Source organism: Gymnogyps californianus, chromosome 2, assembly GCF_018139145.2.
Source record: "Gymnogyps californianus isolate 813 chromosome 2, ASM1813914v2, whole genome shotgun sequence".
Classification (NCBI taxonomy): domain Eukaryota; kingdom Metazoa; phylum Chordata; class Aves; order Accipitriformes; family Cathartidae; genus Gymnogyps; species Gymnogyps californianus.
In genome coordinates, this window is record NC_059472.1 from 142,906,556 (window position 1) to 142,934,253 (window position 27,698).

At 39.1% G+C, this 27,698-nt stretch overlaps 1 protein-coding gene across 2 annotated transcripts in view; it reads right to left on the bottom strand.

The window, feature by feature from the left end:
* Window positions 1-10,141: 10,141 nt before the first annotated feature.
* Window positions 10,142-27,698, bottom strand: part of LOC127012980 (pituitary tumor-transforming gene 1 protein-interacting protein-like) — a 33,222-nt gene continuing 15,665 nt past the window's right edge. Inside the window, exons 5-7 of one of the 2 annotated variants that reach the window (XM_050891482.1) lie at window positions 25,283-25,348; window positions 18,637-18,683; window positions 10,142-11,797 (exon numbers count right to left, since the gene is read on the bottom strand). In XM_050891482.1, coding sequence (XP_050747439.1) covers window positions 11,748-11,797; window positions 18,637-18,683; window positions 25,283-25,348 — 163 coding nt within the window. In that variant the 3' untranslated portion in view covers window positions 10,142-11,747. Of the gene's footprint in view, window positions 11,798-18,636; window positions 18,684-25,282; window positions 25,352-27,698 lie in introns of both variants that reach the window. The other variant, XM_050891481.1, reaches the window with a different exon arrangement.

Genomic DNA, 27,698 nt, shown 5'->3' on the forward strand with positions numbered 1-27,698 from the left:
CTCTGTTTGATGTCGACAAGAACATTGGTCCCAGTAATGACAAACAGCTCAGGCTGCATCTAGCCTTCTGTCCAGCTGAGCAGCTTTCATATTAAGTAAATGAGCACAGTTTTGTATCATAGACCTTCCAAGAATAACTTGAAGAGAAGACTTGCTTTACTGTGTTCAAAATGAATTAAAAAGATACTCAATACTTTGTTTCTTGCTGCAAGTCCCAATTCCCAAGTTACACTCCTTGATGCTTCAGTATGGTCCTTCTTAAGAATATTTTTGTCCGTCTTAATTTGGCTGAAGTCATTTATCTGTATATTAGAGTGAGAGTTCATCAGGTGATGCAACTAGGAGACAAAAGGAAAAAATTAAAATCTTTTTAATCTATTTGGTGTACTTAAGAGAATGTCAGGAAGGAAATTTGTAACAAAAGACATAGGTTTATGGCTCCTTTTTTTGCTTCACATCCTAATCTAATTATGTACTCCTTCAAATGACAGTTCCCTTGTGATACTCATTTAAGAAAATTAATAACCAATGCAATGATTAAAACCAACATTGTAGAACAATTCCATCATATCCAAGATCCAAGTCCATCATAGGACTGTCTGATCACCAGATTTGGTGATGTCTAGCCTGGGGGCATTAAATAGCTTCTCTGAATGATGTATTTATGTATATTTGCAAAGCTTATGTATTCATGGTTTCCAAAGTTAAAAAATCTTTTCTTTTGAAAGAAAAATCTTTCCTCGTGAATTAAAATTAAACCGGCACCGTGCTTTTCTTCAAATGGCCTAGCTGCCCAGGTAGCGAAGCCAAGCCACGTGCAGGCGGCTGCAGCTCCAGCCTGCACGGCTGCCTGCTCCGGTCCTCCCCCCGCGAACTGGCGCTGAGGCCGGTGTGCCTCCTCAGTCAGCCAGTTCAGGGAACCGATTCCGCTGAAAATTAATACCCCGCCCCAAGTGATTAATTTTCAGCCAGATGAAGGCTCTGCACTAGCGTACCACACGGCCTTCCCCTCTTCTGCTGCTGACACAGGGAAGAGAGAGGAGGGCCCAGCCAGGGCGTGCTTGTTACTAATAAGCATGCTAATAAACTCGGAGTAGTTTAAGACAAAACGACATAGAAAGCGACAAAAAGAGAACACTGTCTGAAGGTTAAGACATAGTAAAACTTACCTTGAAGTGTAGGCAAGCAAAAGGAGTCAAAGGGTTTCATTTACCTTCCCCCCCAAATAGTTTCTAAACTCTTGATTTATTCTCTGAGGGAGAGGAATATAGCGTGTAAGTTGCCAAATCCAGCAATATATGTCTGAAAACATTACTGAATTCATGTATTCTTCCAAATGAAAGCAAAGAGATTTCTATCTTCTGTTATCTAAATCTGATTTGTAATACACTTTAACAAAGGATCCAGAAGTATTTTAAATGGCACGTGAATGTGAAAATAAGTGAGAGCCCCCATTCTTGTAATTCTTTGTGTTCTTTTTAAGTCCAGTCCTAGAACTAGGCTGATAGCATACTGTATAGATAACATTTTTAATTTATTCATTATATTCTGATAATTTTTCATATACGTAATTACATTAATAAACTGGGCATAGTCCTTTGAAGTTCAATTTAGAAAGTACCATGTTATCTGCATGTAATAAACCTCATGTATCTATCCTCCCTCTTCTACTATCATGTCTAGTGACTACTATTAAAAGCTTTTTAAAATATTCCTTTGCTCAGTTTAATAGGGACTTTTACAATATCATTACACATTCTAATTGGGTGATTAGGGTTTTCATGCCACTTTTAGAAATACAGGGTGAGTAACTGGAACTATTGCAAGTTATGTAAAAAGAAATGAGCTAAAAGGAGAGTAACATTTTTACACACACACACAGAGTGATGAAATCCAGAGTCACGAATCAGGCACAGCTGGCGCAGCGTGTTGCAGCCCAGAGCAAAGCCCCTGAACAAAGTGCAGCTGGTCTTGGGAAATCAACCCACTGAAAAAGGGATTCTCCAAAGCCCCTCTAGGACCAGGGTTTTTACACTATCCTTTACTCTTCTCTTTTCAAATTTGAGAGGCAAAAAACCCCCTTGTGCTAAGGATTTTCTGCATCCGACCATTTTATTGCCAGTTTTGGAATATCATCAGCCTGCGTAGCTTTGGCTAACCATCATATTCTACATTTGATGAGCGGACTAGCTCAGCAGCAGGATAGCCTTGAATACTCTCCTTTGTCAGTTTTGTTGCCCCATGTTTGAGCCTTACACACCATCTTAATACGACATAGATGTCCACATGTACGTGTGATAAGCTGTAGGGGACAATTTATTAACATATTTTGGCAACGTCAAGCACGTTACAGTCTGTTGAAGCTGATGCTTCTGATATTCCTAGAACATGGACGTTTAATAAAGACAAAGACAACGGTGATCATGGCTGAGGGGTTCTGCCTTATGCAGGTATTCCTATGGTGATCCATTTGTTTTCCTTACAGATGGGAATGGCAGTAACAAACCAATTCTGATAAGAGGGAAAGTGGAAATTACCTTGAATCCTAACTACCTTCATAATTTGGGTATATGGGAGTATTTGCCCCCTAGAAGTCATAGTCCACTCAAATTCACCATATCAACCTACACCCAGTTTTGGTCTCCTGTGAATTGACTTACTTAATTTCCAGGACCGACCTGAGCACTGAAATGAAGCGTGTGTTTCAGTAGAAGCAGGAGCTAATCAGAGCATACAGCTAGTCATGACTTTAGTACCCCAGGATAGATGTTTAGTCTCTTTTTTAAAAAAATATCTTCCTAAATGTTTTTATTCTGTGTTCTTCAGGTATAAAGCTCCCATTGCCATATGTGTAACAGTACAATAAGAAGTAAGATATTATTCCTGATAGGGGATTTCTGAAAGTGCTTCTAATACTGTTAATGAATAAAGAGAAAAGTGAAAAGTGAAACTGAAACCTCTGAAAATAGTAAGATATTTGATTTTGGTTACAGTGTCTGCTGGAGTCCTTTGCCACGGTCCCAGGAGAGCTCCTCGCACGTTAGCTCTTCTGGCCCCCGTCTCCATGGGCTCAAGTCCTATGAGCTCAGTGGTTTACAGCATGGTCTCTGCTGTTGGCCTCACTGCTGAGCTCTTTGGTTTTTAACCTCCACAGAAAAAGGACCTCAAATGTCAAACCAACAGGGCATGTAGGACCAGTGCTGACTCCCAGTAATTTAAAAGCAATGCCTCAGCCTCACTATGTGCTTTAGGGACACATACTAGAAGCAGAGTTTACTGGACATCAAACTTGGTCACTCTTTGCTGCAGGTAGCTCTGAACTGGGTTTCTACACAGTTCTCTGCCTCTTTTCTAACCAGGAAAAAGTAAGCTGCATATCATGGGGCAAGCTGCATGCCATGTTATATATGACAAGAGTGCAGAAATATGCATGAGACCATGTAAACATGGCTCAGTCTTAAAAGAGGTCTCTCATCTCTGAGACAGTCAGCTGTGAAACACCATGGAAAAACAGTAGAGATGGAAGACCAAAACTTGTAGAAATTAATGGCATATGTATAAACAGAGATGAAATTCTTGAACATACATGGCAGAAAATTCAAGTTCAGCACAACTGAAAGGATCACTTATGTCTTAAAAAGAGCTGTGAAGATACCAGAGTACATCATGGCAGGAGATTTCTCAAGATCTGATGCAAACTTTCAGCATAAATGGAAGATAAGACGTCCCTGCAGCAGCAGGAAGGACTTCAAGGCTCTTATTATTAGATAAGCCAGCAAGCAAATAAATAGATGCAATAAGTGACAAACGGCACGGGAAAGATGATGCAGGGAAAAAGGTAGATGTTACAGCAGATTATGAAGTCTTCTATGTTTTGCAGAATGCTCCCTGATCTCAGGCACTGACTTCTGCTCTCTGAAGAGTTTCTCACCAGTTAGTGTTACTCTGACACGCATAGGCTAAGATTAGCTCTGGTTGTCTGCAGAGTGGAAGGGATCATCTGCAACTCTTACACAAATGGCTTCAGAAAAGAGGAATGGGAAGCAGCCTTGAAAATAGAAGAAATTATCTCCTGGGTCAGATCAATGGTCCCTTTGGCCAGTATTCCCCTTGCCTGGGGACATTCAGGAGGCCGACACTGTCGTGCTGACATTTGGATCTTTGCAAAAACTCCATCAGACAAACAATCACCCTTGAGGGAAAGCTGAGTGACATAACTGAGACCATGAAGTCTAAAACTCAGGAAGAAGTTGTCCCTCCTAATCAACAGCACCTGATCTCTGCTGGTGAGTACTGAAGGATGGAAATACTTTTCCAGGCCACAAGCTCCGGCAGAAGCCCACTCTGGTATTGCATCTGTGTGGAGGCATGAGTGAGCCATCTCTTCACCAGCCTCCCCAGAAATGCAACCATGACAAAATGGTGCCATGCAGATGCCCATGTGCTTCCTCTTGCTTTGTAACTGCAATGAAAGAAGCATAGCTGTACCAGCAACCCACGTCCCAAAAATGAGCTGAGGCAGCGGGAAGCCTTTGTCCTGCTGGCTCTGGCTGTGTGCTGTTCAAATAAAGCATCAAAGCACTTCGCTGGTCTGTTGCAACAATGGCAGCTCTGTCACAAAACATGCCTTTTAAAATAAGCTACTCAGTGCTTGTGAAGAAAATTATTAGACGTCAGTGGCAAAAGGAATTGCTTTTTAGGGAGAAAATGCAAACTCTGCAGTCCATTCCTCTCATACTGTCCCTGATCCACAATTTTATTAAGGATATCATAGAGTCTGCAAAGTCCTTTCAGTAGCTCTTTCACTAAAGATGACTAGCTGTCCAGGACTTTGTCTAATTAATTTTTGAACCTTCTGAGACTGTCTGTCCCCATAGCCCTGCAGCAGCTAGCTCCAGAAGGACTTCATCGGTTTTAAACTGAGCTGCTAGTTTCGTTGAGTGTGTCCTAGTTCTAGTATTGTGGGATTACAGTTCTGCGCTCACCTTATCCACCACCTTGATTTCTGAAGACCTCACTCATCTCTCTCTCCTCAGTCTCTTTCCCTCCAGTCTGGAGAGCTCCAGCCCTTTAGGCTCTCCTCATAAAGCAAAAAGTTTCATGTAGCAACAAACTGACACCTCTTCATCCCCTTCCTGACACTCAGGATTCTGTTAGGGTTTTTTTGGCCACTGTATGATTTCAGAGAATTGTCAGTGATGACTCTCAGATCTTTCTCCTGAGCTGCAGGTGCCAGTTCCAAGTTCAGCATCACATAGGCATGGTATTTTTCCTCAGCTGCATTACTTCACATTTGGCTACACCAAGGCTCGTCTGCCCACCTACTCTGTTTTGTGAAGTCTTGCCACAGACTTTGTCACAACTGGTCCTGCATTATCATCAGCAGACTTGGAGATCTCACTGCACACCCCCTTCTCTAGGTCACCGCCAGGCTAAGATGAGGCCTAGCACCTATCCCTGGAACACCCCACAGCTCATCTTTTCCATTCTCAAAAATGATTTGCTCTCTATCCTTTAACAAGCTTTCAGACAAATTTGCTTCTTCAGTAACCTCTGGTGTGCAATATTCTCAAAGACTTTTTGAAAATCCAGCCATATCATACTCACTAGATGGATTTTATCTGTGTGCTTACCAGCACCTTCCTAGAACCCATGAGGTCAGGGGGGCAGGATTTCCCTTTGCAGATGCCATGCTGACTCTCTTCCATACCAGTCTCATTTGTCCAGTGCTTAACTGATCTGAATTCACTCTGTAGTGATCTAGATTAGTGGAACTTCAAGAACATACAGGAAGAAGACTGCAGCATTAAAGAAAACTTTGGTACTTCTGCAATACAATAGGCAAAATTGTCACCTTGGAGATTACCACCTTGAAAAGTTGCAAACCCTGTTTTGCCAGGGCTGAGGACTTAAGAGGTCATCTGGTTATAAGAAGTGCCAAGTTAATACAAAGGAAAAAGAAGCAATGAAAAGAAGTAATGGGAGCTTGAAGGACGTTCTCCATGAGGGCAAGAGTGGGGGGTGTGTGTGTGATTCCTGAATTGATGCATGGGAAATAAGTAACTAGGGCTGGTCTGAGAACACCAAGTGCCTGATTCCATTTCAAGCCAGGTGACAAGCAGGGGTATAAGAAAGGTTGCCCTTGAGATGCAGGTCAGAGATGTAGTTAGCTCAGGAACTGTGACAGAAACAGTGCTATGAAAATCCACCTCAACTTGGGGTAATTAAACATTTCCTAATCCTTTTTGCCGTGCTGCTACTTGACAGCTCCTTGCACAGATTGGACTGAAGGTCAAAGTTAAAAAAAAAAAAACAAAACACGTCTCTGGACCGACTGCAAATAACTTTATCTTCATCCTGCATCTTACTTCATCACGTTAATACACACAGATTCAAGCTTACATGGTTCTCAAAGTGACTTTGCTTACTCTATTACCCATTTATCTGCCACGCAAGCATTTGACTCAAAGTGACAGCTCAAAAACTCTGCCCTCTATTACTTTTTCTTGTTTAGAAGCAATTGCTATATCAGCAAGAGAAAAGTCACTCCATTTGATTAATAATACATACTGATGGTTGAGACATTCAGTCAGAAGACTGATAAACTTGTTAAGCTGCTGAAATCCACTGGCAGTTTTCTCTAGGTCTAGACTTACCTTCTGCCCTTCCTGCTTTGTGGAAGCTCACGTAAGACACCATTAATAGTTTCTTTTTAAACTGTGTAAGATAGGTCAGGGAAGTTCGTGATTTTCAGCCAGTCTTCCTACAAACAGTAAGCCTGGTTATTGATACAGCAAGTGAATCAACCTGGGAGTGTTTGATATGGCAATAGAATGTAGCTGCGTATTTTGATTTCTATTTCAGATGACAAGACATAACAAAATACAAAAGCAAATCTCATCAAAGATGTGCAAAAGAAAACACCTTTTTTTGACCACTGTTCTATTGTTTCCCCACTATCTATTCCCTTTTGCCTCCCTTCACAACTTTTCCTGTTCATGGATGCTTTGGTTCCTTCACTGCTTGCACACTGCCCAGCCTTCACCGCTTCACCGTGGCTTAAAGCAGCAACGAAGAGTCACAGTGGCACAAAGAATTTTCTTCTCATCTCTGACATTTAATATCTGTTGTAGGAACTCAGCATCAGAAAAGAAAACAGAGAGGTTTTTTTGATAACTGAAGTGTGTTGTTGAGGACAAAGGCACTTGAACTCACACATAACCAGAGATACATGACAAGAAGACCTAGACATGAAGATGACATGGAGTTGACAAAATAGAGCTCTGGGCCTGAGAGCCAGCGCATACTTCTAAATGTTTAAACATTTGATCCTCTCACACCAGGTCCAAAGCCTTAATGATGCCACAACAAAGACAAAATGTGTTTGCTCAGCCAGAGATTGAGTATAAACCATGTGAAGCCATTAAAATAAATGAAGGATCTATAGGTTTTGGATTTTGATTGAAGGTATCAGAATCACGACCCTTTCTTTTAAGTTTTGGGTGAAGCAGCATTTCAGGAATGGTCTCAGAGGATTCTGTCAAATGTCACCAAGCAGAAACCCAGCTTTAGGAATATTCTGGAGATCATGATACTTCAATCACGAAATGCCACGCTCTACCTACTTTGACAAGTGTTCCCTCCTCTCTGTCCTCCAAGTGGCTGTTCTGGGACCAGGCCAACAGAATGGGTAAATTAGTCAATCAACAGCAAGCTTGGCCCTGCTCTCTTAGGAAAGATGACAGCACATGCGAGCCTTGAAAAGCCTCCACCCACTTAGCCTCCCCAATTCACACTTTGAAGCACAGGGCAGTCAGAGATGCTGGCTGATTAGAGCCCCAAAACCGAAGATCAAGCTCAGAGACAGGCAGGAATTGGGGGCACAACCACGTGCAATTGCTGCCAACTTCACTGTCTCCCCAGACTATTGACTTCCCCACTCCTGCCCTGATCACCTCCCCATCATTTCCTCTCAAAGTGCCTTTTTTCCTCTTCACTCTGTTCCTGTTTGGCCCCTGACACTCAGAAGAAGGAGAGGAAGAAAAGCATGCTGGCTGATTCTCTCCCACTTCTTTCTGGACCAACTAAAAATCTAGAGAACTGCACGTTCAGCAGTTCAGTTGGGGGCATCCTAGGGTTGCAAGACACTGGCATGCAGTTCAGAGCCACTCCTCAGGCACGTTCTTGGTGTAATAAGAAACTGCAGTTTGGCACACTGATTTTTTGAAAGGATAGATGATGAAAACTATGTATGGGAGTCTGAAACAAAGATACTGTAAGAAAAAAAACAGAAAATTGACTTTTTTCAGAATTATTTACATATCCCTACTTAATAATCAAATAACAATTAAGCAAGACATGGTGCAGACAACTTAATGGACTTATCAAATCCAAGATTTCAGAAGTGCCAAGAAGTATGTTCCTGTGTTAAGATAAGTTAAAACAGCATGCTTCAATCTACTGAAATTCTCTTTACATAAATAAATTACACCCAGCAACATTACTCTTAAAGCTGACCCACTTGAGTTTTCACTACTGGCAGTTCTGTTCTGTGGAAAGATAAACACACATTTTAACTTTTTCATTTCCAAGATTGCTCTTCTTTTCAGATAGTAATACTTTCACTATTAAAATTAACAAGCAAAACCCACTAAAATAAAAAGTGTAAAGGCAGAGGAAAGAGAGAACAGAGTGTGAATGAAAGGGAAGACTGAGAAAAACAGATGATTAGCAGAGATATTATGGCGCTCAGGCTTAGGTTATGCTGTTTCCCTACTTTCATTTTGTTTATATGTTGCATCCCTCCTCTCTCTTTTGTTGAAAAGTGTGGAGGAGGGGCAGCTCATACTGAGAATGATAAATGCCTTTGTTCACACACCTGAGAACCAAAGATACAATGTTACCTCTTTCTACAGCTGTTTTCCCAATTACTTGTGGCTACACTGAAATACAAAGACTAGCAACCTTTCTACTGATAAGCCAAATCCAGTATTTCTGTAAAAGTAAGAAATACTGACATACAGGAAAGCAGAGAAGGCTGCAATTAATATATTGAAATAAGGATATTTTCCATCCAATTAACTGCTCCAATGAACATGGTAGAAAAAGGTTAAATAATCTGAAAAGTCTGGGGATTTTTGCATTTTCTATTAGGCTTTAAGGCTGCTGTCTGCAACAGTCTCATTAAATTAGTAGTCTTAACTGTGTAAGCAAAATTATACAGTATTAGATGTCCAGCTTGACATTTTGTATAAATTATAGCCTACATTATAAAGTTAAGGCTTAGTATATGGTAAGTCTGGTTAAGATAAATTTGCCCACAGTTGTTACCTTCTGATGCCCGCAACCGCGGCTTAGGAATGACAAGCTAACACAGTGTAGAAGATTGCACCGATTTCACTCAATCTTCTCTTTATAGGTACCACAACCGTTCTCCAGCAATGCAGCACCCATTCCATATTCTCAAAATATTTTGGTTCTCCAAGTACTTTACCATCTTTGAAATTGTAAGAAAGGTTGTCCCTCCTCCCCCTTTTGTTAGAATACACCACAGCCCTTCATATACTGTAGCAGGTGCTGAAGAAAAATGCTTTTCTACTAAGTCAGGAATGTCACCACTTGGGTCGTGAGACAGCAGGCAGACCTTCATCATTTTTGCAAAAGTTATCTCTAGGGAAAACCATCAGCATGTTTTATCTCCACACTATCAACTCACTCCTATCACAGACCATCACTCTTCGAAGACAGCCATTTGAATAATACTTCAGACTTGACAATAGCTGACAGGTATTTTTATATAAATTCCTGAGAAACCGTATACAGAGAAACTGTTTACAGAGGTAAAAACAGTGGAAGAATGGAAGTAAACACTGTACCAAAATCAGTGATAACTGCTAGTTACTAAAGCCTAAGTAGAGGCAGGTTCTTTGGCACTGGAGGGAATGGCAATTCACCTCATCACCCACAGGCAAGATTTCATTCCCACCACACCTATGTGCTGTTAAGATTTTATTATTCTGTCAGAAAAACACCAAAGCAAAAATGCATCCTTTCCCTTCTCCCAAACTCGTACTCGATCGCTTCTTTTAAACCCAGTTAATTTAAAATTGTATGGAACAACAGAACTAAACAGAACCAAATTAAAGATGTTAAAGTGTTTATTTTAGGAATGTTGATAAAAATAACATGAACGTCTTCAATACTGTGCATTTGTTTAATGGATAGTGTACAGCAAGGGAGGTTATTTAAAGTGTACAGAATAAATGGGAACTTGCATTAGACTTGGGGAGGGGAAGAAGAGCTCTTTGCTTGTTGCATCATACTGGTAAACTAGTAAAAATGCTCAGTGAAATACCTCTATGAAAAGAAAGATGGGAAATAAATCACATTATGGAAATATTAAAAGAACAATAAAAGGTTAAAAAAAAATACTGCTTTCTTACTGTACTGGGTCCATCTGGGATGGAGGTAACGTTCTTCATAGCAGCCCGTATGGTGCTTCGCTTTGGATCTGTGGCTAGAACAGTGCTGATAACACACCGGTGCTTTGGCTTTTGCTGAGCATTGCTTGCACAGCATCAAGGTTTCATTTTTCCCCACTCTGCCCACTCCAGCAAGGAGGCCGGGGTGGGCAAGAAGCTGGGAGGGGACACAGTTGGGACAGCTGGCCAGAACTGACCAAAGGGATATTCCAGGCCATACAGCATCATGCTCAGCAACAAAAACTGAGCGGGGGGTAGGCAGAGGTCTGCTTTGGGGAGGTGGTAATCGCCTTTGCATGACTTGTTCCCCCTACCCTCCTTTTCTTCACTTACTAAACTGTCTTTATCTCAACCCAAGAGTTTTCTCACTTTTGCTGTTCCCATTCTCTCCCTCATCACACTGGAGGGAGGGAGGGAGCAAGCAGGCTGGGTGGTGCTTAGCTGCTGACCAGGGCCAACCCTGGTGAACTGCAGAACCTTGGCAACTTTTTTTTTTTTTGGTGGTTTTTTTGGTTAATTATACATTAAGCTTACAGAAGAAAGTGACCTTCTTCCAATTTTGCTAACTGAAGTAATTTCTTTTTCACATCAGTGATATATCCAAAGTACATACTAACATTGCCACAACTGAGTTGAATTATTCGAAGAGAAATATGCTCCCCTCTCTCAACCCTTAGACATTACACTCTTGAAGATCTTTTTCAGAGGGGAAAAAACTCCACCCAATTCTCACGTTATGGTAGTACATAAGAATGTGACTGGTATGTTTTCTCATCAATACCAACATCAGCTATTTTTGCTGCGTGAAGCTGTGCTTCCATGTTGCCTTTTATTTTTATAAAAAAAGATACAGTAGGGAAAAATCTTTATTTAGGAACATAGGAACAACTGTTTAAGTGGTAGTTAAGACTGAATTCAAACACATGATTGTGACTATTAGCCATCTACATCAAGTAATAAAATACAGTTTTAAGAGGAGGAAAGGCAGCATTTCACACTTAAATGTCACCATTAAAAAAAAAAAAAATCAGCAAATATTTCAACAACCAAAAGCATTTATAAAAAAATTGGTTCTATATAGGTAGAAGACAGAAACATGTATTTCATGAAGTCTTTATCCACTCCTAGTTTTACAACCAGGGGGAAAAAAAACACCAACCAACCAAACAAAAAACTTTGGGGAGGGGGGGAAAGCCCAAAAGTCGAATGAAAACAAACTATCTTCCTGTATTCTGGAGTTACAGCTCTAGTGGAAGGTGCTCAGCTTTATTCATTCTCAAATCTGCTGTATGGATTATCAGAATCCTGGAGAAGACCTGTAAAACAAAACAGGACTGTATTTATCATTTTCTTACCAGTATTACATAAAAACCTTGAGTTACTGACCTCACTGTAATAGGTACTCCATATAACAAAACCAAAAGGCAATTCTTGTCTTGTAATAGTTGCTCTATTAGGCAAATGCTCAAGTATAATAATAAATTGGAAGTGTTCTTAAGCACTCATTTCTCTGACTATAGTCATGAATAGTTATTTCATGATGTAGCAGGGAGAGAACATTTCTCTATGAAAAATTCTTACGGAAAAAACATTTCTCATTTATGAGGTATACCCTACAAAATGTATTTCTGAGAGAGTCACGTCTACAAAAATCTAAGCATAAGCATAGAGATGGCTCAGGAAGAACAGATTCAGACTGGCTAGTTTATAAGTTCAAGTTATTATAAGATCATCATCCTTTTAAATGTAAGGTGCTGCTATTTTGACTTAGTTCTACTTCGATTATACACAACCATCTGTCATGTTCAGCCACTTACAGCATTTCTGCAACAGGACAATAATCTCTAAGAACAAATGAAGATCACTTCTACATGCACTAAAACCTCCAGGGACCGGAACAAGAGCATCACTTAATCCAGGTTGCAGTATGTTTCCATCATGAAGATTCTTAATGACTTAACCAGAATACTGTCACAGAAAGCATTGCAAAGCCATCCAATTATGTTGAGTGTCTGGATGTGCACACCATCTTCTGTAGGGGTTAGTTGAGCAATCGCTGTTCCATACAGCGATTATTTCAAAGAGACTTTAAACCTCACACCAGATTTGGGCTAGGCAGAAGTGCACACTGAAAATAAAGGAGTCCCATGAGTCCAGAGGCTGACCTTTTGTTGAGAAAGAACAGAAACACTACCGCTATCTTTTCTACCAAGATTTTTATACTGATGTCTGGCAAGCCTGGATTCTTCTCTAGCTCATTTGTCTAGGGCATGGAGACAGAAGACGGCTAGGCCAAACAACCCCAATTCACAAATGTTCAGATTCACAATAGTGGAAGAGAAAGATTGTAACTCCCCTCAGACCTTTTCATACCATACCTCTTTTCCACACACACCTGCACACAGATATTGAACATTCACTGTTCTATCTGAAAGTCAAAAGCTAATGCCACTGAAGGAAGGCTGTACTTTTGTCTACCTTGTTGCAGTTGTTGCACTTCTTTTGAGCTGCCAGGTTATTTTAAGATGTCAAGCAAGAAGCACAATTGCTTAGTGCTGATTATTGTATCAGTAACTGCAACTAACTACCTGATAGGGAACAGCAAATATTAAGGAATAAGTATGAAAAATCCTATAATTACTTGAATTTACAAGATTACAAGCAGTGTATTTGTAAAAAGTTAAAATCGAAACCACCCCTCATATGTAATGGCCCTTACTTGTCAAAGAAGGGGCAAGCCAGTCACGTTTATAAAGCTTCAGCCAGGTAACATGAAATACAATCTATTTACCTGGAACAGTACCTTGTGTCAAAGGTACTACCCCTTTCCATAATTGCTTTAAAAAAAAAAATCTTTTAAGCATTTGTGCAATAAGAATAGGGTTAGATGACAGCATTGTCAAGAATTATTGACAATATTTTGAGATCTTGAAATTTTTGTATTTTTAAACTTTCAGAAAGCAGTTACTTCTCAAATTTTAATCTTAATGCGTTTAAACAAAGTGTTGTAATATCCATTAAGTCTACTCTAGCTGACAAGTAAGCTAACACACAATCAAAAAAGCTCTTATCCTTGGCCTACCATTCAACCTTTAGTGCCTTCAGGTAACATTCCTGCATTAATACAACCCCAATTCAAATACAGAGAAGAAACATTTACTTTATTTCCAGACCACACACCCCCCACACCCCCCTTCCTCCAGACATGTTAATACTTTGGCAGCTAGGATCTATGGATCCTAATATATTTAGTTACCTGAAAGACAACTGAGTAGTCCAATTTTCAATAATTTTTGCAGTACTTCTGTATTTCACCCCTTCCAAATACAAAACACATCTACACATTTACATAAAATTAGCAACAGTACTAGAAATTAAGATATTTTTATTACAACTGGCATTGCATAAACTCCCTGCACTCATTAAGTTCTACTTAGAAATCAAGGCAACAAACTTCAAAAAAATTTCCACAAAGTGGCAAGAGGTGGTACCAGATTCCCTGACAAAATTAACTTAGGTTGCATACTTTTCTCTCTATGTAGTCTGGCAAGTGCTTATTATGTCTTTCTTATACTTCATTCAACATACATACTTGACACTTCATAGGTCTGAAAGTAGCACAGTAAATCACCAGACATTGTTCTCTTACAGCTTAAACAGCTAAAAATCCAATGGAAACGATGTTCTACATCCAGTAGTGCCAATTTCAAATTAATCAGAGGACTATGTAAGACTCCTGATAAACTTTTCCTATACCATTCTGAGGAGCAAATATAATTCTATCTGCCCCTGCCCCAAAACACTCAGCCAAAAGTAATTTTACATAACTAGTCCTCATATTTCAAGTGAATGTGTCATTTTTACTTGTTATTGCAAATGCCAGTCCCAGTAGTACTTGCTTTAATTTTACTGAATTATGTTTAGGAATGAACAGATATAATTACCACCAATCAGGCATTATTATGTTTAACTTAAAGTTCTCTGATCTATTTTATTGTACAATACTGGAACTAAACAGGCCTTAAGAACTATGGGTCAAATCCAGTGTGAGTATTATTGGTCGTGACTTCAGAAAGTCATCTCCCAGGAAAGAAGGTTCTCCAAGAGAAATGACAAGCCCTCCTTCCAAATGAGGATAACCACAGAGGTTACAACACCTGATAGACCTTCTTCTCAGTCTTGCTCTCAAATCTGCATCCAGTGTTTAAATTTCTTTTATCCTCAGCGTTCTAAGTACACCATAAGATTACATTAAGTGAGAGGAGGGAGACAGCAGCTCATCACTTGCACCAGTTCTTACTGAAGAAGTTGTATCAGGCTCCAGTAAGCGGACAAAAACAATCTAGAGAGACATACAAAAAAAGGAGCATGACAGAAAGCTCCTGTCAGCTGCCACAGTTGCTCTTAGCCATGACACTCAAAGAGGAGCTGCAAGCCTATGCTAATTGGATAGCATGTCTGGTTCAACTAAAGCTCATGTGCTGCCTTGAACCAGACAGGAGTTGTCTCTCCTGACTGTTTCCCATTTGACATGAGAGCAACTACCCAACTTGTAATTTACACTTACAGGTTCAGAGAAGCTAGATGTTTGTAGCTTCAGGAGTCTTGTTTGCAATAAAGTCCATTACATGTTACTGCTGAACTTGAATATTGACACACAGGACACTTACAAGAACTTCTAACATCTTACTTCTATTTACCTTCATTTTAAGGTTAATATTTGACCTACTTAGCAGTATTTAAGAAACACTTAAAAATTTGAAAGGTATAGTAGTCAAGTATCTTTCATTAGCTGGTATGAAGTAATGAGGCCTAATATGTATGAAATGACAAAGCAATTGTAAGAAATTAATACCTCTTTCCAGCATATTCATTTATATTATATACTATGCTAACTATGCAGATTCTCAGTCATTGAGATCTGACTCTCATCACATATCAGCACTGCCCAAAAATAGAATTAGCAAGTGAAATACTTACAAAAGACTGTATATGCTGCAAACAAAACCAAACTAGTTTGCTGCGTGTCTTCACCCCTTATTACACTTTTCCTCTTTATTTTTAACCCCCAGATTAACAACTCTGTTCTTAACAAACTAAATAGCTTTAAGTGTACAGCAATACAAAGTTTCCCTGCTTTGCATTCAGAACACTAAAGAAGGTCAAGACAAAGTATCTATCTCGAACAGAAGGAACATTTACTGTGACAAACTACTAAATATAAAAATTAGTGTCTCACATAAAATAAAGGCGATAGGATTACCTATCATGAAATTAGCTGATCAAAACCTTTGCAGAACTGAAGCAAGTGGTGTGGAAGCCCAAAATCATGAAAGGCAATAATTTTGTAAAAATGAAGAGAAAGAATCCTTCCACTAATACCAGGCAAAATCCTGAAATAAATAAATAAAGCAGCTTCTCACTAATGCTATACTGAACGTACAATAGCAGCAAATGCAGCAGCAATTAAATTGTAGTTCCTTTGTATACTACACAAGCTGCAAAGTACTCTGAATTCTACTTTAAAATTTTCTAACAGTCAACATATAATTTGTGTAATCATATTGCATTCATATATGTGAGCAAATGAAAAATACTATCAAATTGTGCAACAAAGAAACAATTCAAAGTGTGTATTCCTGGTTGCTAAAGCTCTCTATTGCTTCCAATGCTCCCAAAGGACTGTGGCTAGAGTGACACCTGCAATGCATTATAAATGTGTAATTACCATTTAAATGGGGTAAGGAAAGCTAGTGGATGAAATGGGAAAAGGCATTCCCTTAAAGCCAACGAAATACTGAAATTTCAGGCATGATCATCTTAACCTACAGAGTCAGGTTAACAAAGTCATTGTCATTCTGCCACTCATCCGTGCCTACTTAACTGAGAATCCTCTCTGCAGTGCGTAAGAGTGTAAAATAATCTAGTGTCTCCATAATTATTTGCAGCAATTTTTATTAGATTATGGTTAATATGCTAACATATGTATTTACTAGACAGTGAAAAATGAAGACAGAAGATCCAAGGCTATAGCAAGACTTACTCTATTATGTCTCACTGAATTATTTTGACAATCATTTGTCTGCATGGTATCATAATATAAACTATATACATCAGCAATAATATTTAGGGATTTCAGAATTTATACATATTTTGTCTTTCGCTTTTCCCCAATTACGTACATCCTTTCAGGATGTGCCAACTATTCACGTAAGAGTTAGGTTTTTCTTTAGGACAAAAATTAATTATGAGAATCCAGGCCTCAAATCGATACATCTGATAATATAAATTCATCTTTGCATACGCAATAAAGCAAGCCTGTCAAAAAATAAACTTCTATATAAAGTTTGCTATTGAAATTTAAGTTTTATAGTTGAACTACGATCTTTTGCAGGTAATCTGCATTGCAAAACAAAACTGAAGAAATGAATATGCCTGACTCCTTATAAGAAGGTACGCCTTCTGTTAACGCAATGAATGTATGAACTTGTTTCTAATTAAGTCATTGATAGACTAACATGCTTCAAGTGGAGGCGAAATGATGCTAACTCTCACACGACTGTGTGCATAATATAGCCACAAGCAAGATTTGTTGAATTTGGTGTATGTATTCCAGAGGTACAGAATTATACAGTTATATTCCTCAGGAAACTCAAGTACTCCAACAAGATCCAACAAAGCATTCTTCAAAGGTCTGGAAGTTAAGCACTGAAGAGAGAGAATTGTCTTCACTAAAACGTAGGACCATCCAGAGACAAGTGAACTAGTTTCACAAACAGAATATATTGGAACACAGCCTTTTGAAACATCACTTAACCCCAATGCACTGCTTTGATACACTGACTGCTATACTGAATTCAGGACCTTGTTCATTCCTTTTAGCTGCACTGCCTCAAGGAGATGCAAAGTTTTATATATACATATATATCTGTACAGAGCGCTGCAGGTTATTTTGGAGACACAGCCATTGTCTTAAGTTCCTCACCAGATCTATCCCAATGATTCAAACTTGTTGAGATTGACTCTAAGGTCTCTTTAAGGAGAAACAAACACAAAAAGTGTGTGTTGCTTTATGTTGTTGTTTGGATTGTTTGTTTTTTAAATCTGGACTATTGTTGTCAACCACTCAAACCTCTTGAAACTGAATTGTGGTTGGGATACAGGGTCAGTTATCCTATAATATACCACAGGACTGAAGTTCATGACTGACGTTTAACAAAAATTACTTCTAGTCTCTATAATATTCTTCCTCCTGCAGCTCAAGCTTCACAGTGATTTTTTCCTCCATTCCAGCAAAGGGGCATACTTTTGCAAATGTTCCCCAGGCAGAGAACTCCCTATAGAGATTGTCTGTATCACTTCTGCATCAGCCAAAGGGCAGACTGCAGATTCATGAAGGCATTCCCAGACTCTGCCAATCAGTTTAACAAGAGGATGAAAATTAACAGTTTTGAGTGACTGTTCAGACCCCTAGAATCACCTTAGCTGACATTAGTGCAATTTGCATAATATAAAGTGCAGCATAGTCTCAGCATATCTGTCTCTGAATACACAGTACTATTAACCCTATGAACAGATAGTAAGAGCCTCCTACACAACACAGCAGGTCCTACAGTCTTGCAATAATTCTTCTCCTACTGGACCACAACTCCACTTAAAAACAAAGAAAAAATCAACAATTTTAATCCCTACGTTAGGCTGCATCCTCCACCCTTCTTTTTTAAGCTTGGCTTAAAAAGCTTGCTATCTGCTAGTCAGTCTATCCTCCTTCAATAACCATGAGTCTACTAGCCAATTTCAACTAGATTGGTTTATCACATTCAAGAACAAACAAACCAAAAAAACCCCCCAAATCAATACTCTCACTTAGGAAGAGACAAAAAGAACTACTTATTTTAATCAATATATTTACATGCCCATCCCAAGCAAACACACCATCCAGCACATTGTCTCTTGCCCAGTGGGAGAGTCAGTGCAGGAGCATAATAGTGATGAGATCAGGTGTTCAGGTGACAGAAGACATGCATCAGTAGGAAACTGGGCTTGATTACTTCTGCTGCTCATAAAGCAGCTTGTTTCTGCTGTGAAGTTTAATAATAATTAGGAAAAAGGAATCAATTTAGATACTGAGTATCAAAACAGGATTACCACATACCATACTTCTTGCGTATTTCATCATGCTTCAGTTTTCTTTCATGTTTCCTGCAACAAATAAAGGCATCAGAAGAACATTCAGACTGTTCTGAGCTGTAAGCAAAATATGATAATTATATCTGAGACAACAGCAATTATATCTGAGACAATAGCATTTTTAAAATTAGTATGCAATTACAAATTTAAAAAAAATCACATTTATCAGTTATATCTTATCTTTCCATATACACTTTATGTATCTATAAGATTCCCTATAACTTCTCACTACTCAATAATGTCAAAATAAGATATATTTGCAAGCATAAAGAAAATACTGTTTTTTCTATATACAAGTAATGCGTCCACATATATGTACACATACACACACTGAGGTATTCGTCTATACCTAAGAAGCAAGGCACAATATTGGAAGATTCCCTAATGCTTTCCAGCAGGGAGCATAATTATAAAATTTAGCTGTGAATACAGCGTGCTTCAGAATCCTAATTCAATATAATAATTCTAAAAAGATAAAAGGTGTATTACTGTTTTGTTTAAGCAGTAGAGCAAGTATAAGTGAAAACTAGTTTCTAAAATCCAGCATGGCATCCATGCAGAGAATAAATTAAAATACTGTGCTATATAAAAATTGAATGCCTCTAGTTATGTTGTCTAATCATAAGACAGTTTTCAACACTGTATCTAACATTGCCAAAAACTTTAACCATTCACATAAACCAAGTGTCTGATGAGTCAATTTCTTCTTCACAAAGGTGAAGGGGGAAAAAAAACCCGAAGGAAGTTTAAATGGAAATCGTTCCATCGTTCCACAGATAATTTTCCTATATTTCAAAGGAGGCATCTATTTTGCTTAGTTTAAAAACAAACAAAAAAAGCTCCTACACAACTGTTTCACTAGGACGATCCAGGATCTATATATTTTGATGAAAGGACATAGAATTTGGCAAAACAATGTTCCTCTAACAAAAAAAAAAATACACTGTTCGTTGCCCCTATCAAAATTTAACCCAGTTAGACAAGTTGTGACTTTCGCCCAATTCTAATTTGCACATATTCAGCAGAAAGCTGTTAAGCACTGACAGCGTAATTCACCAAAGATCCCATCTACTCTATGCATATTCCACCTCCAAACAACTCCTACTGCTAATCAGATCCTGTGTGTCCTCAGAAGCAATTATTATGCTTCCTACGGAGCTGAAGGGTTGAACTGGCCTTTCCCTGCAACTGCACTTCTGGAAAGCATGAAGATAAAGCATGATGAGAAAACCAAACAAGACAGACTGACTCAAAACCTTCCACTACTATTTCCCTGAGATACCTATCTCCCTTATATCCCTTTCCACTGTTAAGCCCAGGCAGCATAGGAAACTGTCCTGGTTTTGGCTGGGATAGAGTTAATTTTCTTCCTAGTAGCTGCTATAGTGTTATGTTTTGGATTTAGTAGGAAAATAATGTTGATGACACACTGATGGTTTTAGTTGTTGCTAAGTAGTGTTTATACTAAGTCAAGGATCTTTCAGCTTCTCATGCCCAGCCAGCAAGAAGGCTGGAGGGGCACAAGAAGCTGGGAGGGGACACCGCCAGGACAGCTGACCCAAACTGGCCAAAGGAATATTCCATACCATATGATGTCATGCCCAGTATATAAACTGGGGGGAGTTGGCCAGGAGGGGCGGATCACTGCTCCGGAACTAACTGGGCATCGGTCGGTGAGTGGTGAGCAATTGCATTGTGCATCCCTTGTTTTGTATGTTCTAACTCTTTTAGTATTGTCATTTTTTTATTATCATTGTCATTATTTTCCTTCCTTTCTGTCCTATTAAACTGTCTTTATCTCAACCCATGAGTTTTATTTTTTTTTCCGATTCTCTCCCCCATCCCACTGGGTGGGGAGAGTGAATAAGCAGCTGTGTGGTGCTTAGTTGCCGGCTGGGGTTAAACCATGACAGAAACAAAGCAACCTGGCCAAACTACAGGAGGAGGAGGAACTGGGGAATCAGGGTGATGAAGTGAAATTCATGTAGAGGAAGAAAGTCAGGACTGAGAGGTTGAAGAGAACAGGAAGAAGAGGAGTCAAGTTTACCTACTGAGGGTAACCTGACCACAGGATTCCTGCTTTCTGTGTTGCATAAGAGGACGACATTATATGAGGCAAGGGATCTCAGGAAGAGAACAGAGAGATTCTGCTTAAAGCAGCCTTCTCCTGTATAAAGCCAGACCTTATTTCTATATAGTTTCCATGTGGTATCATATGACCTCAAACCAGGTTTTTTACTGGTGGTACTAATGGCATGTTCTTCACTGTTTTGCATATCCTGTCTGAAATAATGGAGACCCACTGTTGCAGTTTCAACTTAAATCTTGGTACTTCAGCAGTCAGTGTGAATCTGCCCTGAACACAGAAAGCACTAAGTACCTGCATAAGAAGGGTAAGGGGGGGTGGGGAAATCAGGCTGTGAAGGCTTTAAACCTCAGAAACACTTTAGGATACTTCCCCAGGCTATTCAAAACAAACCACCAAACATCTAAAATCCTTACATCGTTTAAGTTTGAAGCGTAAAACCATTAATATTTGTGAAACATTCAAACTTTGACAGGCAGCCACGACTATATCATATCACCCCTGACTAAATCCTTGTACAGTAAATAAGGCTTAGATATACATCAACTGAGAAGAATCAGACGCAATTCTGAACAGGCAGTCACTGAATCAGCCACCCAGAGGTGGCTTACTGCACCATTCACATCTTACATTATGATCAACTGAAGTCACTTTACAGTCTTCTGAGTTGGTTCTGTTTCGTAATGCTACTGCTGTTACTCCATCTTCTGTATGCTAAATTCTTGGCTCTTCATGCAAGTTGTCCCCACTGCTGTAAGCTGAGAAAGTACTTTTCCTAATACTAACAATTCACATGATAATTTTCCATACTTGGTTCTTCACAAATGAACTGCAATCCTTCCTTTCCCTGCCTTCCCTCCTTGTTCTCCCTTACCAGTACACTACCAAATTATACTTGGCAGTTCATCTCATTCAAGATCTCATTGCTTTTCATTGGTTTATAAACTTCTAACATATAAATCTTGGTTTATAAATTATATAAATCTAACATATAAATGTACCATGTATTTGCAGCTGCAAATAATTAAATGAGTACAGAAAAAGACTCGCTACTTGATGCTATGTTTAAAAATGATTTTTCATGTTAGAGATAACATGAAGTCAAATAAAGGACTAAAGCTATGCAATAAAACACCTGTTTTCCTTCAGTATTAGTCAAAAACTGAACTCCAGGTTTCCTTCCCCTCCTGCCCCTCACTATAAGTGCAAACTCTACATATCATCAGTGATTTTCAGTCTTCTCAGTGAAGTGACAGCTAGTTTCATCCTTGTGAAGACCAGCAGAGGGCCAATGTCATTACCCTTGCTCTTCATGCTAACAGCCATCTAAGTATTCCAAAAAGACACTTCCTAAAATTCAGTTTATTACGGATACTTAACACAAACAAATTTTAAACTTACAAAGCAGACTTTTACTGTGTACCTGAACAGCCAGAAAATACTAGGTGCTGCAATTATCTTGAAGCTTGCAAAAAAAAATCACACACTATGCAACTTGGGCAGCCTTACTTTGTTTTTACCATTCACTAATGGAATCATGAAATGAAGCTCAGGCTAGTCCTGTTCTCCTTCCATTGCCAACTGATCTGAACAGCTGTATATGAAGTAGCTGTATCCCACAGAAAAAAGAAACGTAAGATGACAGGAAAAACAAACAGACACGAGGTCAATGCTGTGCCTATTTTCCTCCCATGCTATTTATCTGAATATCTATCCAGCTATTTTCAGAAACTATGTGAAAACTTCGCAGGTTGTAGAAAGGAAAGACCACACAGTACAATACAGTGTTTTCCTCTGCAGTTTCCTAGTCAAAAATGGCTTGCTGAGACTATTAATCTGTTCTACAGCCTGCTACTAGCAATCCATCCTCCCAAGGACTTACAGGAAGCAAACAGTGGGTAGGGTGAGGTGTTCTGGTTGCTGGAAGTGGCCTACTCCTTGTGTTTTCCCATGACGCCCAGCCACACACACAATAGGTATGCATGTTCAGAACATGGGAAATACCCCAGGGCTGCTGCTAAGCTCTCTCCTGCAATTAGAACAGTTTCTCTGTTTCACAGACACACTCCTGAGACAAGCTAGGAAAGAGGGCTGCTGCTCTAAGGCTGCAGCAATCATTCTGGCAGAGCAGTCTGCTCCCAGCAATCCTTGTTCCTAGGCTTAATTCAGGAATGGGGTTGGTCTTAGCTGTGCATTGCTAATTGCCTGGTGCAATACCACTTGCTCTGTGTGCGCACAGCAAACCCTATGCTCCAGAAGTATCAGACTTCCTACAGATTAACTGTACCAAGAATTTAAAGCTGATACACAAATCACAGTGGAAAGGTTATGGTACACAATCATCCCCTACGCACCTGGTCATGAGCCTTTGTTTTATAATAAACATAGGTAAGTGTTGATTTAACTGAACAATGTAGCATAATATTAAGGACGTACATTTCACCACAACAAGGCACATGGCTTTGGCATACAAAAAAAATGTTGGTGTTCTTCACGGGATCCCTTCTCCTTAGAAGAGAACAAAAGCATTACAAGAGAAACATCACCTTCACACTAGCACTCTGCCTATTGTGCCGCGATTAGTTAGAAGTGGGAAACAGGTGGAAAATTTCCCTTTTTTCTGATCCATTGCAAGTCTTCAACATCACTTATCAGAGAAACTGTGTGGTACGACTATGCATGAGCATACTGCCTAAACTGGCCACTTATTTCTTACCCTTCTAAGCACGTTCAAGTATGACACTTTCAGCTCACAAATTAAGATGTTTATGAAAACAAATTTGCATCCATTCTCTTCTTGGATAAAGTCTGACACTACCTTGCAATGGTGAAAGGGGAAGTACTGCTTCCTACTCTGTCCCCAAATAAATGCTTTCTTTGCTTTTCTCCCATCTCTGGATTCATGCTGTCCTTGCATCCTGTGGATCCGAGCAATCTTATAGATACATGCCAAGACTGTTCACTGAACTCACGCAACAGAATAAAAAACCTCAAAAACCCCACAGAAATGTGAATAGCTTTCTGCAAAACAAATTTGGCATAGCATAGAGCTAAGGAATGTTGTGCCTTGGGCCTGAAAGAAAAGTAAGAATGCTCTTTACATCACCACCTCACAGTTACATCAGAACTAGAATGCTTTTACACACAATCTAAAGGGTTAAGTTAGAGGCATCATTATACGTAAAAATACACATTTTTCAAAACAGTAATTTGAGCTCAACTACACTAGGAAACACCTAATTCTCATCTTCCCTCTGCAGAAAGTTACTTTTAAGCTTATACTTTCCTAAACAAGTACAAATGCAGAATACACATTACTGCAACAGTAAGTCTGTGCTGTTAAAAATACAATTTGTGCAGAACAAAGACAATTTGGTAAGTTTAAATTTGCTAAGTTTAAAAGCTACTAAACTGTATTATACAGCTAGTAGAAAACTGAAATAGATATCGTAAACTGCCAGTATGTAATAGCTCTAAAAAAAAACCACACCAAAATCACAAAACCAAAACTAATCATTCAAGCTTTGCACTAAGTCAAGCTCTGAAAAATTCTTTGTTAGATCTCCCCATTGTATCCTATTCTAATTCTTTCTATTGCCAACAAGTTTAGGAATTTTGTACGAGGCTAAAGGACACATCAATTTAACCCATTACAACAGAATCTATTCTGCTTCCTAATATCACAGTGCCTACTTCAGATCCATAACCATTGTCAGATTCAGGGCAAACAGTTGCCGCCTTTGCTTATATAACCTGGCAGTTCAGAACCAGAAAACAGATTTGCACGGAGTTAAAATGAGCAATTCTCCCAGCTCCTGCCAGTCAGAGACATGTGCGACACTACGTACAGCTATAAGAGAACCTTACTGGCTCCCACTTTTGCACCTAATCAGAAACGTAACATGTTTGAGCAAACCAAGCATGTTTGCCTGTCTGCTTTGTCGTCTTATGCACATTTGTAATAGAGAAACAATGTCTTCACGCAAAAGCTCCACAAAGGGTCTCATCCGGAAGTATGCCTTGCTCCCTGCAGTTCCTGCTCATATTAACAATCAATCTGAGTTCAGGAGAAAACAGCAGGCATCAGCAAGGCAGTGAAGGTGCCCACCTGTTACTTGGCAGCCAAGTATTTAAAGAACATAACCAGGAAGTGGCAAGCCTAAGATCAATTCCCTTGTCAGTCTGTGGGGTTTCAAACCCACACCTGACAGCTCCAAGCCTAGCATTAGTTTGGTTAGGACTCTCTTCTTGTCTTACTGAAGCTAATCCACTGTGAATCTCCAAAATAAAGACCATAAAAGAAAGTATGATTCAAAATCCGCTCTCTGTTCACTTACAGAAACACAGACTCCTAATCAGGTTCGAAAAATCTCACAATAAGCCTCGTTTTGTAAACACTTGACATTGTAATGCGTAACTCCACAATGCCTCTTTGTTTAGTACTCCGTGTATGTCTTAGAAGGGCAGAATACTCCTGTATCACCAGGAAGTGTATAGCTATATATATCAAGCTGTCAAGACTTACCTCTGAAGAGACTGTAGTCTTCGTTCCTCTCTCTTTCTAGCTAGCCGTTCTTCTTCTTCATCTGGTCTACTAGAAAAATAAGGAGGGAAGGAAAGTGTAAGAGGAGGAAAAAGCAATTTCACTGCTAGGCAATCACTGTTTAGTCATTTCACTTATTTTCAAAAAGGATTTATAATCTGACCTGAGATACTTCTTCACAGCCATGTAAAATTTCATTGCCGAGTAAGTATAATTGACAAATTTGCAGAATTACCCTTCCACATTTTATAATACCCAAATGCTTCACTCATTGTAGTAATGTGCCCTTCAGACTCCACAGGACAACTTAAAGCCTCTTAGGAACAGGTTGCAGACTGTTCCAGAAGCAGGACTCAATTTGCCATTTTCCCCACGTGTCACACCCTGTTTTAGAGTAAGCATACTGCACATGCACAGTTAAGTCCATTGTTGCCCCCTAGAAGAAGACTGATGGTTCATAAGCCTTTGATGCCAGAACAATTTATCTTTCCAACAACCATCAGTACCCAATCTCAAGCTGCCCCCAGGAAAGCAGCCTGCATGAACTGTCTTGGCAACTGCCTTCCCTGTTCTGGAATGAGCAAGGATTTACCTGAGTGCATCAGCTATGCAATTCTGGGAAATGCTGAGCCTACACAGTACGTCTGAGCTGCGGGTGTGCAGATATACTTTATTGAATGCAGGCACTTAAGCTTTGTGACCTGCCTTGGAGAAAGCTCAGCTTCATTTAACTATTAGATAGACCATATAAGAATTGTAGAACTCTAAAGCAAATGCCAAACAATATTTATTTGTCCGTTATTGTTTTCTGACAGAATTAATGACAATTCTTCAGGATTACTGAATGGACACCTGCCATGGTTCCCCAGGTACTAATCATTTTTCAAAACTGAATACACTATCTGAAGATGTTTGATATGAATATTTATAATATTAAACACATCTGCTAATAGAGAAATGAACAGTTGTAGTATGACATATCTGCAGCAACCAACATGCAAGTTAAGCAAGAGTGACATCCAGTGGTTAATTATAGCATGTCAAATGTTTTAACAGATACAAAATTCACAGACACCAGAACTGGAAATCTGTACTCAATTGTTCCATCTGCTCAATTAGTGCATACATCTCTTTAAACATCTTAGTCATTTAAATACAACCCAGTAATTCAGAATCCATGTAATGTTTCACATACAAATTTTCTAGTTCCTCCTTTTTTGTTTTCACTTAAAGAATTAGAAAAATCTTGGGGCAGTTTAGCAGCAGGAAACAGATGCAACAGGTCACCTTTACTGGAAAACAATGTTAGACTCTTTTGTAAAACTAATGAATTCCCCACATCAGCATGTCCAGGAAGACTAGAAGCTCCCATTCATGGGCACCCTTCTGTAAAACTACTTTATTGGAGACCCCAGTGTCTTATAACTATGCAATAGTCTCACTTCACATTGGTGTCGCAAAATATAAAACCATCAAATAAATAAAATGCTGGTATAGGATTCAGAAAATATATTTCTTCCCTATAATTAAAAAAGCATTAAATATCTTCTGATTTTTAGACACTCTGAAGGAATTGAGTTTTTCTTCAAAATTCAGAAAGTCTGAAATTATACAAACAGTGGTCGTTAAACTGAAGAAGTTCAACAGAGTCTATTTAGCATAGTTTCATAAATAGTTATATCTAAAGTACATGGAACCAGACTCTTAAAGTCCAAACACAGGATAAAAATAATGAACTGAAACAATGCACCAATAGTCCTAGGATTTCTGTGGTAGGGATGGACTCAGGTGAGCCAGCTACGTTACTGATGTGGAGATTAATGCACCTAAGCATTCTCTGTGTTCAAGGAAAAGATAAGTGCTGGCTTCTTAAACACTGAAATCCCACTGTTTAGAAACTCCCAGAAGGAATACTGACACTTCTCCAAAACAAGATTACACCTGAGATCCGAGACGATACATCTAAGAAGTCAGTAAAACCAATCTAATGCTACATTTCTACAAATTTTCCTTCTTCCAATTTATTTAAAAAAAAAAAAAAGTTTCTTTTGTGGAAAAGGAGTCCCCACAACTGAGGAAGCAGAGAGCAAAAGAATTCCTGCTGAGAATCAGTGGGTTTAAAGCCAGTAATATATCACGCTTCAGCGCAATAATACATTCTGAATCACCCTGAAATAAGCTGGACCCCACTCTGACCAGACCTTTAAATTCTCTAAGTGTCAGAAGATTAGGCTTGACACCTTTGGAGTCCTGGCATAAGATGACTCTCAACTAACCCTCTATTTTTAGAATTAGATGTTGCAGTACTGATTGACGACTTAGCTACTAAAACTGAAGTCTGGCACTAATTTCTCTTTTCACAGGCATCAAGCTTTATTTGTTGGCATGTCACCCACAG